A 14,240-nucleotide genomic window follows, 5' to 3' on the forward strand; every position below is an offset into this window, starting at 1 on the left:
GAGGGGCGTGGCCACGCAGCCCGGCTGCTCCAACCCCCCCCCGCGGGGTTGAGGCGGGGGAGGAAAAAGGCGGGAGTTTTCCCGCCCTCCCGGGGGTTTCCTCACAGCGGCGCCTGACGGGGACCGACCCGGAGGGAGCGGACCGGGCCCCGGAGGGGTCGTCCCCGCTCCGGGAAGACCGCCACTGGCCCAAGCCGACAGCCCCGGTCGGAGAGGGACCGCCCCGGTCCCTGACAGGACCCGCCCCGGTCTCTGATAGGATCGCGGGTTTTTGTTCAGAACAACCAAAAAACACCCCCCCAAACTGTATCTATAACCCCGCGTATAAGCCCTAAATATACACTAGCTATGGGGTTTTTTGCACCTGGGTGGTAAAAGCGTGGCGTCGAGCCCTCCTCAGCACCCAGCGGGTCGGGGGGGGCCGGTGGGATTCACCCTGAGGCAAAGCTGGAAGCTGGAGGGGGTGGGAAAGGACTGGTAGAAAATAGCTTTGATTTTAATAACGTTTCTTGGTTGTTAGTTGGTTTTTTTTCCTTATTTTTAATTTATACAATAAAAAAAAACCACCATTATGGCACCCGGTAGGCAGAAGATCCCTGACTGAGGCGCTGGGAAAGAGCGCGGAAGCGAGAGGCGACGGGGGGCTGAGACCCGGCGTCACCCCCCCGGGCTCCTTCGGTAGCAAGAGGCACAAAAACCGTGAGAATTCCCCCCAAAACAGCCGTGCGAGAGGCGAGGAAAGGGGCATTTCTTTGGCGAAGCGCGAGGGGAGCCCCGTGTTCCGGCTGGGGGTGGCCACAACACCTGCACCCCCCCACACCCTCCTTTATGCTGAAAAAAAGGCAAAAAAAGGGAAAAACTGGCGCGGTTCTGGCTCCGCAGCGAAGGCACTTGGAGGGCTGGGGGGTCTGGTCAGGCGAACATGGTGAGCTGTAGCCACTGCGGGAGGAGGAGGAGGGGGTGAGGAGGGGTCTGGGTGGGTTTTTGGGTGAGTTTTGGGTGGTTTCGGGGCGGGTGCCAGCCCCACGCAGCACCCACGGGTACCTGCAGCAAGTCGAAGGTGACGACGCCATCCTGGTCCACGTCCATCGCTTGGAAAAACCCTGCAGTGAGGGAAACGGTATTAGATGTTTGCGGGGAAAACGGGGCAGGACTTAAGGGGAAAAACCGGGAGGAAACCAGCAGGATTTAGGGGGAAAAATCAGGAAAACCAGGAAGGATTTAAGGGGGAAAAGTGGGAAAAAACAGCAAGATTTAAGGGGGAAAAGTCAGGCAAAATCCAGAATTTAAGGACGAAAACGAGGAAAAAGCCACTTTTCCTGGTAAAGCCTGTGGGGTTTTCTTCAACTTTTCCTGTTCAATTCCATGGAAAAGTTAAATTCTGGGAAACACTGTAAAAACCCCACAGGATCAAGTGAGGAAGTTGGAAAAAAAGCCCAGCATTTAGCAGGAAAAAATGCAAAACAAGCACAGGATTTAAGGGGAAAAGTTGGAAAACCCAGTAGGTTTCAAGGAGAAAAGTTGGAAAACCCACATTTTTTTTCTGTGAAAAAAGTGCAAAAACCCAGCAGGATTTATCAGGAAAAGTCGGAAAACAGGATTTAACAGAAAAAAATTGGGGTTTTAGGACTTTTCCCCTTAAATCCTGCTTTTTTTTTTTGCACTTTTTCTGGCTTCCCCGTCAACTCTTGCGGGGTTTTTCCAACTTTTCCATGGAATCGAATAAGGAAAGTAGGGAAAAGTTGTATTTTAAATCAATTTTTTTCCAATTTTTCCTGCTGAATCCTGTGGGAGGCGTGGTGGGATCGGCGGAAGCGGTGGGATTTAGGGATGAAATGCCGCTCACGGAACATGGTCTCCAGGCGCACGAGGCAGCAGACGAAGTTGTCGAAGTCGATGGCCAGGTCGGGCTCCGCGTAGCGGGTGATGATCAGCTCGTGCAGCTTTTTGTTCAATTTATAGCCTTTTTAGGAAACAAACAAACCAACCCAACCCACCCGAGGCGGATGGGAGGGAAATTTGTTAAAACTGAGGATGGTGTTAACGAAGCCCGGGGTTCATCGCCGGAGCGGGGCGTTACCTGCCGCTTCCAGCGCCATCCGCATCTCGTAGGCGCTCATGCTCCCCGACTTATCCAGGTCGAACTTGCGGAAGATGGCCTGCGAGCCCAACACCACCCCCCCACCAAAAAAAATGGGGGTCACCCATGAGGAGAGAGACCCCAAAACCCCCCTTTCGCACCCCAAAACCCCCCCAGACCCACCAGGTAGTTGCGGATTCTGTTCCACAGGATGTTGAACTCCACCAGCCCCAGCTTCCCGTTGCCATCTTTCTGCGGGGCGGGAGGGGGTTAAGGAAAAGGGCGGGATTTGGGGTGCCCCCCTCCCCAAAAAAATACCCCTGCCCCACGGCTGGCGGTGGAGGATACGTCCATGAGGTTGACCATGCTGCGGCAGGACTCGGTGCTGAACCCTTTGGTCCGGAGATCTTTATCTGCAAAGAAGCCGGTGGTTGTCTGCCTTAACGAGTTACAGGGCGATTAAGGCGAGGAGCGGGGAACCCGCCCGCGGCTCACGTTTGCCGATGATGCGGTTGAGGATGGTCTGAAGCTCCGTGACGCTGATCTCCATGTCCTGCGGGGAGAAGACGGGGTGTTCTCCGGCAGCCCCGTGCCACTGCCTGTGTCACCGGTGTCACCCGTCCCGGCACCCCCCTTACCGCCCCCGCCAGTTGCTTGAAGAGCTGCTTGAAGTTGTCGTCAATTTGGCTTTCGGAGAGCACTTTCTGAGGGAAAAAATGGCAGGTTTGGTAAAAAGGCCAGGCCTCGGCACCCTACAGCGTTGTCCACCACCCTCACCTCATCCGGGAGCGTGGCTTGGATCTTGTCATCCATTTCCCTGCAGAGATAATAAAGGAGAGTTTGTCCTCAAGAGTCGCCCGGCATCGTTAGCACTAACGAGGCGTCTCTTACTCAGTGCCGGCTTTCTTCTCGGAGAAGACGCGGAGGACGAAGTCTCCTTCCTTGTTGGGCTCGAAGGTGGAGGGCACCACGATGTATTCCCCCGGCGGCAGCCGGAACCGGGTGCTCACCTCTCGCAGGTTGATGAACTGCTCCGAGCGGGCGCGCGAGGCGTTGGCCAGGAAGAAATCCCGCTTCAGGTGGACGCCCGACTTCCCCACGTGCTGCCAGAACCGGGGTTAAAAACACCCAAAATAACCCCCAAAAAACCTCCCCCACCTTCCGTGTTTCCTGGTTACGGTGACGTTGTCACCGCCGGCGACTCGTACCCACCTCGGGAGGAACCTGGAGGAGAGGAGAGGAGAGGTCTCACCTCTTCGTCACTCGGCCGCACCGGGTGATGCCGGGTGACGCCGGGTGACACCATTACCTCGTAGACGGCAAATCCGATGGTCTCCATGTCCTTGCCGTAGCGGCGCTCGCGGCGCCGGTGCTTCTGCATCAGCGCCAGCAGGAAGCTGCAGCCGGGCTCGCGCCCGCCGCCCTCGTCCCCCTCGTCGTCCACCTCCTCCAGCTGGATCTTAAACTGCGGGTTTATCCAGAAAGTGGCTGAAAAAAGAGCAAGAGGAGGTTAAATCCATCCCAAAATTAGCAGTTTTTTGAGGTGAAATTCCTTGGTGGCGCCTACCGGGGTAGTTCCTGCAGCCGCCGGCCGTGCTGCCGCGCCGCCACGTCCCGTCGTAGAGCCGCGTGTTCCACTTGCGGAATTTGCGGGATTGGAGAGCGTCTGGGGTGAGGTTGCAGATCTCCAGGCGGGTGAATTCCCGCAGGAAATCCCGGAAGGACATCCTGGAGGAAGAGGAAGCGCCCAAGGTCAGGAGGGGGAAGTTTTCCTTCTTTTCCTGGCACAAAACAGCCGGGAAAAGGGGTTTTTAATCCCTTTTTGCTTACCAAAATTCGCCATCCTCCATTTTCACCATCAGCTGCTGCCTCAGCGCCGGCTCCACCGCGTTCCACTCGGACGAGCTGCAGGTGACAAACAGATCTCATCCACGGGGCCTGGCAGCTTCATTAATTAATGCTAACGAAGCTTTGCGGTCCTCACCTGTCGCTCCAGGGTCCCGTCCACTCCACTTCTCCCCAGGGATTGCGCATACGGATCAGGCCCAGCGATTGCCCGCGGTAGTTGATCTGTAAATGGCGCCATCAGGGCTCGTGACCCAAAAAGCGCCATTTTCTCTCCAAAACGGCGCCGTCTCTCACCTGCTTGGCCCCCGTCACAGAGTACGCGTGTCCCTTCACCAGCTTCTTGAAGGTCACCGCCTCCATGTCGAAGGCGCTCGTTATCTGCGAGGAAACGAGACGGCGGCTGTGTGCGGTGCCGTGCTTATTCTAATGCTGGGCGCAGGACCCCCCAAACCTTGGGTTTTTTAGCCCCAAAAGGCCCCCCTCTCGCTCACGTCGATGGAGCAGCCGAGCAGGGAGCCGCGCTCCAGCGCCTTGAGGATGATCTGGTAGAGATCGGCTGGCGGCTTGCGCAGGTCGTACCACTCCGTCACGCCGCCCGTGAAGTCCTCGAAGCCCTCTGAGGTGCTGCCGCCCGACAGCGCCTCGTAGCACCCGTTCACCCTGCAAGACCGGACCGTTTTGGGAGCGTTTCACCCCAAAACGCAAGGGAGGGAAGGGCGGGGGAGGGAGGGCGTACTTGGCGTAGGCTTTCTCCAAAAGGGCGCTCCAGAACTCGGTGCCCTCGGCGGAGTGGACGAAGAGCAGCTTGCCGTCTTTGGTGGGCAAGTAGTCGTCCACCACCACGTCCAGCCACTCGCCGAACTGCCAAATCTGAAGAGGAAGAGGAGGCCAAAGGTAAAACCTCCACGTTTTTTTTAGCCGGGGAGTGGCGTTTTGGGCAGAAAACACACATTTTGGGGTCCCACAGTGCATATCGCCATGAGGGGAACAGCAGTGGCACCAGGCCAGCATCACCCCGCCGGGAGATGAACCTCTGTGGCGGAAAGTGCCTCACTTGGCCCCAAAATGGTGGGGGATCCTCACAAAACAGTGGAGGGGAGCCCCAAAATGGTGGGAAAGCCCCAAAATGGCAGAAGGAGCCCCAAAATGGTGGGGAATCCTCTCAAAATGGAGGGGGAGACCCCCAAAATGCTGGAGAGGAACCCAAAAATGGAGGGGGAACCCCTGAATGGTGGTGGGGTTCGTGCCTGACCTGGAAGTGGAAGATGCCGGCGTAGCCGTGCTGGAAGCTCTGCCCGTGCGGCACCACGCGGTGAAGGAGGGTCTCGTTGAGCGTGAGGGAGGCGATGGCCGCCAGCAGCCAGCAGTCACCTGCGGGCACCAGTTTCCTCTCAGTTTTGGGGTAAAAAAGGCAATTTTCTGGTCACTCAACACCTCTATATATGTTTTTTTACACTCCATGGGTGTTTAACGGGAAGCCACGGCTGGTTCTGCCACAACCCACCGGTGCAAGGTTCAAACTCGCCACTGGCGGTAACGGCAAACAAGCCTCAACTGGGTAGAACCATCCCCAAAACCCTCCATTTTGAGGCAAAAAAAAGAGAAAATCAGGAAAACTGAAGCGTTGCCGCTCCCTACCCAGCGCTCCCTGGCAGATGTCGGTGCGCGTGGCCCCGTCCACGATGAACTGCGGGCGCGGACACAGCTCCTGCAGGGAAACACCCCCAGTTCCATCACCAAAATCACCAAAATTTGGATATTTACAGGGTTTTTTTTCCCTCAGAGCCGCCGCCGCCGCGCCGGGAGGAGCTTGCTGCGGTAACGACCATCAATTACACCACGGGAATTAAAACCCAAGCGACAAGCCGGGCGCTCCACTTGGGGGAAGGCAATTAATTAGCACCCCGTCATTAAGACTGTGCCTCACCGTCGGCCTCTTCCACTGGACGCCGTGGGTTTTGGCAGTGCCGGGCCCCAGCTCGCGGAAGCCGAGGGAGGCGGGAGCCGGCGGGAAGGTTTGGTCGCGGAAGAGGGTTCCGGAACGCCGACATTCCTCCACCAGCCGCCCGAAGTCCTGCCCCAGGTACCGCACCGCGTTCTCGTGCTGCCCCAACCCCAACGCCTTCGCCCGCTGCCGCTGCACCTGCGCCGAAACGCCAGTGCAGTACACCGGCACGATGGGCTCCTCCGCCATCCTGGGGAGAAAACAGGGGAAATCGGGCAAATGGCAAAAAAAAAACCCCAAGTGCTTAAAAATTGAAGCTTTCCGCCTGATTTTCCTCCTCGGCGCCGCTGCCGGGTGCTGGGGCGGCTGCGCTCTCCCTCGCGCCTGGACGAAGTCGGGGAGCACCTCGTGCGCCCCCTTAATTAAATCAGGGGGAGGATAATTAGTGGATTTAAAGGCGCCTCGCGTTAGCGGGGGGATCTAATGACGAGTAACTAGCGCGGCCTCGTTTGCGGGGGCTTGGCTTGACAGGGAAGAGGGGGAACACAGGGGCTTTTCGGAGCTATGTACCCCCACCTTGTGGGGCGTTTTGGGGGGATTTGGGGGGGTTTGGGGTCTGCTTTAGGATCGCCACTGTGCGTGGCTTGAAAGAAAAAAGAGGATTCTGCCCCCAAAAAACGCAACAGTTAGTTTATATTAAACGCACCGATTATGATCCCATGGAGATCCTAATTTCGGGGGCAAAAATGCTAAAAAAGCGCTGTAACTCCCCCAAATTTGGGGTCATGCCTGGGCCACGCAGGGTTGGGGGTGATTGGGGGGATTTTGGTGAGCTGAATGTGCCACTGTTTTGGGGTGAAAAGAGGGAATTACAGGGGCGGGGAAGTCCTCCCGCCCTCACCACCCCCTGCGGCAGCTGCTCGCTGTCTGTAACCCGAGCAGGCCCAAAATAGTCGTGTTTAACCTCGAAATGGCCCCGTGATAACAAAAAAAAAATGACAATTACGGCACCGGGCAGCCCCAAACGCTGACAAAATGAGGGGAAACGGCCCCAGAACAGGTCCTGCAAGTTGCAGTGTGTGTCACGGCCGCTCCCCAGGAGCACAGCCCCAGGCAGTGCTGCCGGACCCATGTTAAACTCATAAAGGCCTTAATTAAGCGTTGGGGAGCTTAATTAAGCATTGGGGAGCTTAATTAGGCACTAATTTGGGCCACAGAGGGAGCAACAGAAAGGTGACACCGAAGTTAGCAGTGTGGCCCCCCAAAATGCTGCCGAACACGGGGGCTCCTGCCACCCCAAAGCCCAGCGTGGCCCTCGGGGGGGTTCAGGGACACCCTAAAAATGGGGATTATGCCCCAAAAAAGCACAAATTGTCCCCAAAATGAGGGGTGGTGGGGTGGCAGAGTGGGTTAGAGACTCCCCCCACCCCCAGCCCAGAGCAGCTTTTTGGGGCAGGGTGGAGGCCTCACTCACAGGGTGCTTCACAACACTGTTCCCCCGCCCCGTTAACAACGTTCTCGTTAACGAGTTTCCCCATTAACGGGGTTCTCGCTAGCGATTTTCCCTGTTAACGAGGTCCCCCCCTTGCATGCCTGTGCCCCGGGGGCCCCTCTGCTTCCCTGTACCCTCCCTGGAGAGAGCAGGAGCCGTTTGTCCCTCCCCAGGGATGAATCCCTCCATACATACACTTTTTGGGACAGCAGGACAAAAATCGCCTCTTTTCACCCTGTTTCCAGGAGGGCAGCAGGTACTCGATGTCCTGGCAGGTGCCGTGGGGCGAAGGCTCGGCCCCTCGGCAGCCGCTTCCCTCCCGTTGCGCTGGGGAGAAAATATCATGCAAAATGAGAGAAAACATCAAAAAACACTATATTTTGAGCAAAAACATTAAAAAAACCACAAATCCCCCATTCCCCCCCTCCCCGAGGCGGATTTAGCCCCCCAAAAACACTTTTCTGGTTAAAACGAGGCTCGGTTGTGGTGTGGGGGAGCCCCCCCCAGCTCCCCCACCCCTTCACGGCTCCGAGAAGGAAGGAAAATAGGCCAAAATAATGGGTTTTGCCCGTTTTCCCCATCTTCCCCCCCGATCTGGCAGCGCGGGGAGTTGTATAAGCGCCGCCGGCCACAAAGTTGAGGAGAGGGGGAAGTGCCTCCTGCCTTGTCACCCTGCTGCGGGGGTGGCTGTCACCTCCTGGGGGGACACGGGGGAACGTACCTCGCTGGGGGCGGGGGCCGCTCCCGAACTCGCCGCTTTTGGGTAAAATAAGGAAAAAAATAAATATATGTATAAAGTCTTCCTTAAGCAGGAAGGCGAGGCCGGGTTGAACCCCCCGCCCGCCTCCGCCGAGACTCCTCCCTGCACTGCTCCTCCCTCAGAGCCTGCGGGAGGGGAAATGGGGTAAAAGGGAGCGATTTTGGGGGCGGGGGGAGGACCCCGAGGCGTTTCTGGGGTCGTTTCTAGGGCCGTTTCTCTGGTTTTTTGGGTCTGTCGTCCTCCCGCAACTGCGGGTTTTTCGCCGGGGGGAATGCTGTTGTGGGCCGGGCCGCACGCCACATGCGTGTGCAGAGGGCTGGACATGCACGGGACATGTGTGTGCATAACCAGGACACGAGTGGGGCTTGTGGGTAGAGGGCTGGGACACACCCAGGACACATGTGTATCAAGGGCTGGGACATGTGTGTAGAGGGCTGGGACACACATGGGGCATGTGTGTGCAGAAAGCTGGGACAGACATGCAGAGGGCCAGGACACATAACACACACATGTGTGCAAAGGGCTGGGACCCATGTTCAGGGCTAGAACACATGTGTGGAGAACAGGACATGTGTGGAACACCCATGTGCAGAGCAGCAGGAAATGAGACGTGTACGCAGAGGGCTGGGACACAAGGCACACACATGTGCAGGGTGCTTGAACACACCACCACATATGTGTGGAAGGCTGGGGCACATGTGACATGTGTGTGACACGCACAGGGCTGCCGCCATCCCTACCTGCGCCCGCAGGACCGGTCCCTCTGTTCCCACCTCCTGAGGAGAGAAATGGGGTTGGGGGATGTGGGGGAGAAGAGCCCCCCCCATCACCCCACTGTGGGGGGCACCCCCAAACCAGCTCCCCCAAAAACAGCTGCCCCCCCCACATCAGCCCTGCCCCCAAATCACCCCCTTCAATCTATTCCCCCCCTTCTTCTCCACACACAAAACACAAAAATATAGTGATTTATTCATTTTTTTTTTTTTTTTTTTTTTAATACTTCACATTACCCGTTTTCCCCTTTTTTTTTTTTTTTGGCATGAAAGGGGGAGGTGGGAGGGTGCTGGGGGTCTCAGTGTCACACCCCCTCATCCCACACACCCTTTGGCCTCACAGTGGAGGGAAGCACAAGAGTTTGTGGGCTAAAAACAGGAGATATTGGGCAACAGGCAGAAAACAAGCATTTTTGAGCAAATTGTTGTCAACTGGTGTTTATAAATAAGGGGGAAACAGGACAAAAATGGGGAAAAATAACCAAAAATCACTAGTTTGCACTGTAGAAGAGATAGGTTCAGGTCCGCCATGAGCGAATGTGGATTTTGAGTTTAAAAATCCCAATATTGGCTTTGCTGCGAGCAAGCTACGAAGAAGAGAGACATCCAGGACGTGGCCCGGACACAATTTCAGCCGATTTCAGCCCAAATGGTGTGTGACCTCAGTGGGTTTTGGCGGAGTCGGGCAGCAGGGCGGCGCTGGGGCGGCGTGGCGGCAGCAGGATGATGGTGTCCTGCGCCCAGGGACCCTCATCTTCCTCCTGCTGCGGGGCCAGGGGCCTGGAGCAGCGCAGGCAGGGGGAGGGCCAGGGGGGACACTGGGGGCGCGTGGCCCCGCTGTGGTGGGGGGGTCGCTCCCGCTGCCAGGCCCAGTGCCAGGGTTCCACCGCCATCACCTGCACAGAGGGGTTTGGGGTAAAAAAACATGAGTTTGGGGCTAAAAAACCCCCTGGCACTGGGGGGGGTTGCTCTAAAACCTGCTGCAATTTGAGGGACATACCACCCCCCCTACCACCACCACCCCCCGGCACAACAGGGCAGGGGGTTTCATTCCCACCCGCCCCTGCCAGGGAGAGCGACTTGCCTGACCGCAAAACCTCACTAATTAACCTTAAATAAAAAATAAAAATAATCCATTTTCTGAAGATACAGACATTTTTCAGCAGGGAAAGCGGCATCGGGCAGCAAACTTCCCATAAAAATTAAGATTTCACTTCTTTTTTTGATTCTCACCAGGTTTTGGGGATCTTTAAGGGCCTTTTTTGGAGGGTGAGTGGTCTCTAAGGATTTTTCGGGGCAAGATGAAGGGATTTTGGGTGTTTTTCACAGCACCGACCTCCTCACAGCAGTGCCGGCTGACGGCCGCCCGGTAGCTCATGCGGGCCCAGAGACGGTCGCGGCGCCGAAGGAAGCGGGGGAAGAGACAGCGCCAGCGGCGGCCCAGAGCCCAGGGGAAGATCTGGTACTTGTGCTCCTCCTCGTCCTCCTCCATGTCATTTGCCAGGTACCTGTGGGGGGGAAAATGGGGTGAATTGTGGGGATTTTGGGCAATTCAGCAGGTAGGGATAGTGGGAAGGGGGCGAGGCAGCTTGGGGATCTCCGGGGCAGCATGGGTTTGGGGAGATTTAACAGCATCAATAGAGCCCCGCTCTGTTAGTGAGCGCTCTGGAGGAGCGCCATTAGAGCCCCCGGCTTCGTTAACGAGCGGGCAGCTCATTCGTTAATGAGGTCACCTCGGGGTACGCACAGGGCAGTGAAGAGGTTGAGGCGGTTGTACTCGCTCGTGGGCAGGCCGGCACGCTTGAAGTACATCAGCACCATTGCCAACAGGTACTGGGAAATGAGGAAAAACACAGTGATTTTAGGCAAAAAAAGGAAAAAAAGCTGAATTCAGGCAGAAAAGGTGTCTTGCTTAAAAAAAAAATAAAGCAGAGTTTTTGAAGGACTAACCTTATCAGAAATCCTGCAGCAGACATCCATCGACAGGAATTCCTGCACCACGTTGTCTTCTTCAAGAGGAGGAAAATTATTACATAAAAATATTTTTTTTTGGGGGGAAACCTCCCAGTTTGGGGGTTTTCAATGATGCAGGGGAATTGGTTTTTCCCAATTTTACAGGATTTCAGTAGTTTTGCAGCCATTCCCTTACCCAGCAGCTTGAAGAAGGCTTCTCGCTCCTGGCGGTGCAGGTGAAGGCTCCGGGGGGTGCTGGGTGGGGGTCTCTCACCACCCGGGGGGGCTGGAGATGGGGGGGGCTTCATGGAGGTGGGGGGGCTGGCCTGAGGGAGAGGGGGTGGTGGGGGGACAGCCCAAAGTCCCCCCAAAACCAGAGCAAGCCCTTAATCCCCCCAAAAAGCTCTGAGTGCCCCCAAAAGCCCCAAGACCCCCCAAACCAGACCAACCCTTTAAACCCCCCAAAAGTCACAAGTTACCCCAAAAGCAACCAGCCACCCCAAGCTCCCCCCAAAAAAACAAACACCCCAGAGCCCCCCAAACCAGACCAACATTTTAACGCCCAAAAGCCCTAAGCTCCCCAAAACCAGACCAGCAGCCCAAATGCCCCAAAGTCCCCCTCCAAAAAAACAACAGGCCAACAAATCAAACACCCCAAATGCCCCCCCAAAAAACAGACCAACCCTTTAACACCCAGAAAAGTCCAAAAACCCCACAGACCAGCCACCCCAAAGCCCCCCCAAAAAACAAGCCAAATGATCTAATGTTCCCCAAGACCCCCAAGAAAACAGACCAGCCATCACAAGCCCCCCCAAAAACAGACCAGCCATTCAAACACACCAAAATGCCCCCAAAACCAGATCAGCCCTTTAACCCCCCCAAAAAGACCCTTATCTCCAAAATGCCTCAAAGTCCCCTCAAAACTCGATCAGTTCAAACACTCCAAGTCCCCCCAAGAACACACCAACCATTGAAAAAAAACATAAACGCCCTCAAAAAAATCCCAGATAAACCCCCCAAAACTGACCAAGCCCCCCAGAGCTCCACTAAAAAGCTCCAAATCCCCCCCCCAGAAAAAAAACAAATGAACCATGCAAACACCCCAAATCCCCCCCAAACCAGACCCCTCATTCAAGCCAAATGACACAAACGCAATATCCCCAGCAGCATCTCACACCCCGACTCAAATTGTAGTTTATAAAGGGCTCATTTTACCCCAAAATTGCCTTATATCAGTAGTTTTGAGCACTGGGCACTGCTAGGTTTACCCACAGCATCCTCCCCAATCAAGGCGAGTTCATTAACGAGCACTAATGAAGCAGCCCCTCTGCACCTCAACTTGCTCCTAGGACCATCCCAACCACTGCACCAAAACCCACCACTTTCAAGCTCTGGGTCCCTTTCGGCCACTTCCAAGTGCTTTAGACCACAAAAATTCAGCTTTTTATGCTTTTTTAAAAAAAAAGGATCAGGAGTAATTGTGGCTGAGGTGAATATGCAAATCAGTTGCTATGGGCTTTTTGCGGAATAACGAGGACTTCATCCCCAGGGAAGCCTCAGGTTGGGAGTAACCATGCTGACCCAATTTTCTCCACCTACTTACTATTTTAAGTGATTTTAGGACAAAAAAAATAGATATTAAGGAAAAAAAAAAGCCTCACATTTTGATAAACTCAGGTTTAACTCATTCTTAGTCTTTTGTGCCACAGGAATGGTACAGAAATTCCCTCCTCCAGGTGGAGGTGCTGAATTTTGCCTTCTGCTACCAAAACACCACATTAAGCCCTGCTGATCTCAAAAAAAAAAACCCCACTTAAAGCAGCATCTCAACCTGCCCCAATTTCCTCACTCCCCTCTATTTATCAATTTGGGGGTTTTCCCCAATATTTCATCAGTTTTTGCATTATTTAAGCAGCCACATGAGAAGAAGGGAATTTGAGAGCCACCTGCTCCATGCCTTGCAGGAGGATAAAGGGATGCAGAGAGCATCCAGCTGAAATTTTGCTACCAACTCTTTAAAAAGCCCTGAAATACCTCAAAACCCACCTACTGGGAAAATTAAACCTGCAGTTGGCAAAAAAAAAAAAGAAAAAAGCGACTTTTTTAATTAAAAAAAAGCCAACCTAGTGCTCCTGTTTTAGAAATCCAAGCTGCTTTGAAGGGGTTGGAGATGGGGGGAGCAGCTGGGCTGCCCCCATATAAATATTACTCGGTTAAAAACTCAGGGATACTCAGTTAAAAACTCAGGGATACTTTAACCATGGGAGTGCCAGTCTTCAAGGGATTTGAAGGATATTTTTATAGCAGCTACAGGGGTCAGACGCTGAAAATGATCAAGAAAACCCCCCAATAACTAAAGCAATTTAGGGTTAGAATAGCTCTTGTCTCAAAGGGGTAATAAAGACTACAGATTTACCACCCAAAATCTAAATCCACACTTATCTTCGATAAGAAAAAAGACAAAACCCACCTTGTTTTTGCAGGTTTTATTATCGCTGCCCAGCACCCAACCTCAAACAAACCATCACCACAGGGAGAAGGGACACATCTCTGCCCCACTGCTGCTCAACAACCACCCCAAAAATTACTGGGAAAACAAAAAAATCCTTTTCTATTTCTTATTTCAGGGCACTTTGGTAGGATTACTATCACCATCCACCAAGGCACAGCTTGCCATCTCCTCAGGACACAAAGACATTGCAGTAGTTTCCTCAAAAACGAGGAGAAATTATAAAAAAGAGTATTTTTTTACGCCCATATTAGTGCATCCTCCTGTTCAAAACAGTTTGTTTGTGCTCAGGGGTACCAAAATTTGGTTTCAATAAGGTAAGAGGAGCATAATTCTCCTCTCTCTCCCTCCTCAGGGGATTTTTTTTGTTTGTTTTTTTTCCAGAAGAACATTTAAAGGGCTGCATTTGCCTCCTCTCCTTTGATCCCAAGGAAGCATTTAAAGGACACAATAACTGGGGACAGCAGAGCCCCCAGAGCTTGAAATCCCCCCCCCTCCACCACCTCATCCCCCACCACAACAGATAAGGGGCACCGTGCCATGCCATCCCTCTCACGCACCAAGGAGAAAAGGGAAAATTAAAAGATTTAGAGTTGTTTTCACCTCACGGAACTAGGGCTGGCTCCTCTCAGCAAACAAGGTGAGGTGGAAGGGGGTAGTTTTTACCTCATGGCGCCCCTTTTTCCCCCCTCCCTCACAAACGGAGGGGGGGGGAGCAGAGAAATCCCCTCAGAAAGCGACGGCGACGCCCAACCGCTTTTCCCGCCTTTTTCCTCTCACCTGAGCAGCGCGCGCGGGGCGGGGCGGCACGGGCATCGTGGGCGAGGAGCCAACTTGACCCCACCCCTCCCGCTCACCTCTCTTATAGGCCGCGTGCCCG

The 14,240-nt window shown here is 54.5% G+C and overlaps 2 protein-coding genes across 3 annotated transcripts; both read right to left on the reverse strand.

The window, feature by feature from the left end:
- Positions 1 to 801: 801 nt before the first annotated feature.
- On the reverse strand, positions 802 to 8,329 carry CAPN1 (calpain 1). Of its 2 annotated transcripts, XM_063319132.1 has the most exons (23): positions 8,087 to 8,307; positions 7,561 to 7,692; positions 5,856 to 6,123; positions 5,567 to 5,636; positions 5,181 to 5,299; positions 4,665 to 4,798; positions 4,420 to 4,588; positions 4,223 to 4,306; positions 4,065 to 4,150; positions 3,911 to 3,985; positions 3,648 to 3,808; positions 3,390 to 3,568; positions 3,293 to 3,304; positions 2,972 to 3,183; positions 2,858 to 2,897; positions 2,719 to 2,784; positions 2,576 to 2,633; positions 2,429 to 2,493; positions 2,264 to 2,332; positions 2,081 to 2,159; positions 1,847 to 1,963; positions 1,045 to 1,103; positions 802 to 939 (listed from the first exon to the last, which is right to left on the reverse strand). In XM_063319132.1, the coding sequence occupies exons 3-23, from the start codon at positions 6,120 to 6,122 to the stop codon at positions 913 to 915; spliced, it is 2,148 nt and encodes a 715-aa protein (XP_063175202.1). In that variant the 5' UTR covers position 6,123; positions 7,561 to 7,692; positions 8,087 to 8,307; the 3' UTR covers positions 802 to 912. The 2 variants fall into 2 exon arrangements, with proteins under 2 accessions (XP_063175202.1, XP_063175203.1); XM_063319133.1 differs by lacking the exons at positions 802 to 939; positions 1,045 to 1,103 and having other exon boundaries at positions 2,264 to 2,328; positions 8,087 to 8,329.
- Positions 8,330 to 9,510: 1,181 nt separating this feature from the next.
- SPDYC (speedy/RINGO cell cycle regulator family member C) lies at positions 9,511 to 14,237 on the reverse strand. The gene is made up of 6 exons (XM_063319217.1): positions 14,218 to 14,237; positions 11,048 to 11,177; positions 10,849 to 10,907; positions 10,646 to 10,731; positions 10,235 to 10,406; positions 9,511 to 9,794 (listed from the first exon to the last, which is right to left on the reverse strand). The coding sequence occupies exons 2-6, from the start codon at positions 11,157 to 11,159 to the stop codon at positions 9,561 to 9,563; spliced, it is 663 nt and encodes a 220-aa protein (XP_063175287.1). The 5' UTR covers positions 11,160 to 11,177; positions 14,218 to 14,237; the 3' UTR covers positions 9,511 to 9,560.
- Between the last annotated feature and the right edge of the window lie 3 nt (positions 14,238 to 14,240).

The sequence above is a fragment of the Chroicocephalus ridibundus genome, chromosome 31 (genome assembly GCF_963924245.1).
Source record: "Chroicocephalus ridibundus chromosome 31, bChrRid1.1, whole genome shotgun sequence".
Lineage (NCBI taxonomy): Eukaryota > Metazoa > Chordata > Aves > Charadriiformes > Laridae > Chroicocephalus > Chroicocephalus ridibundus.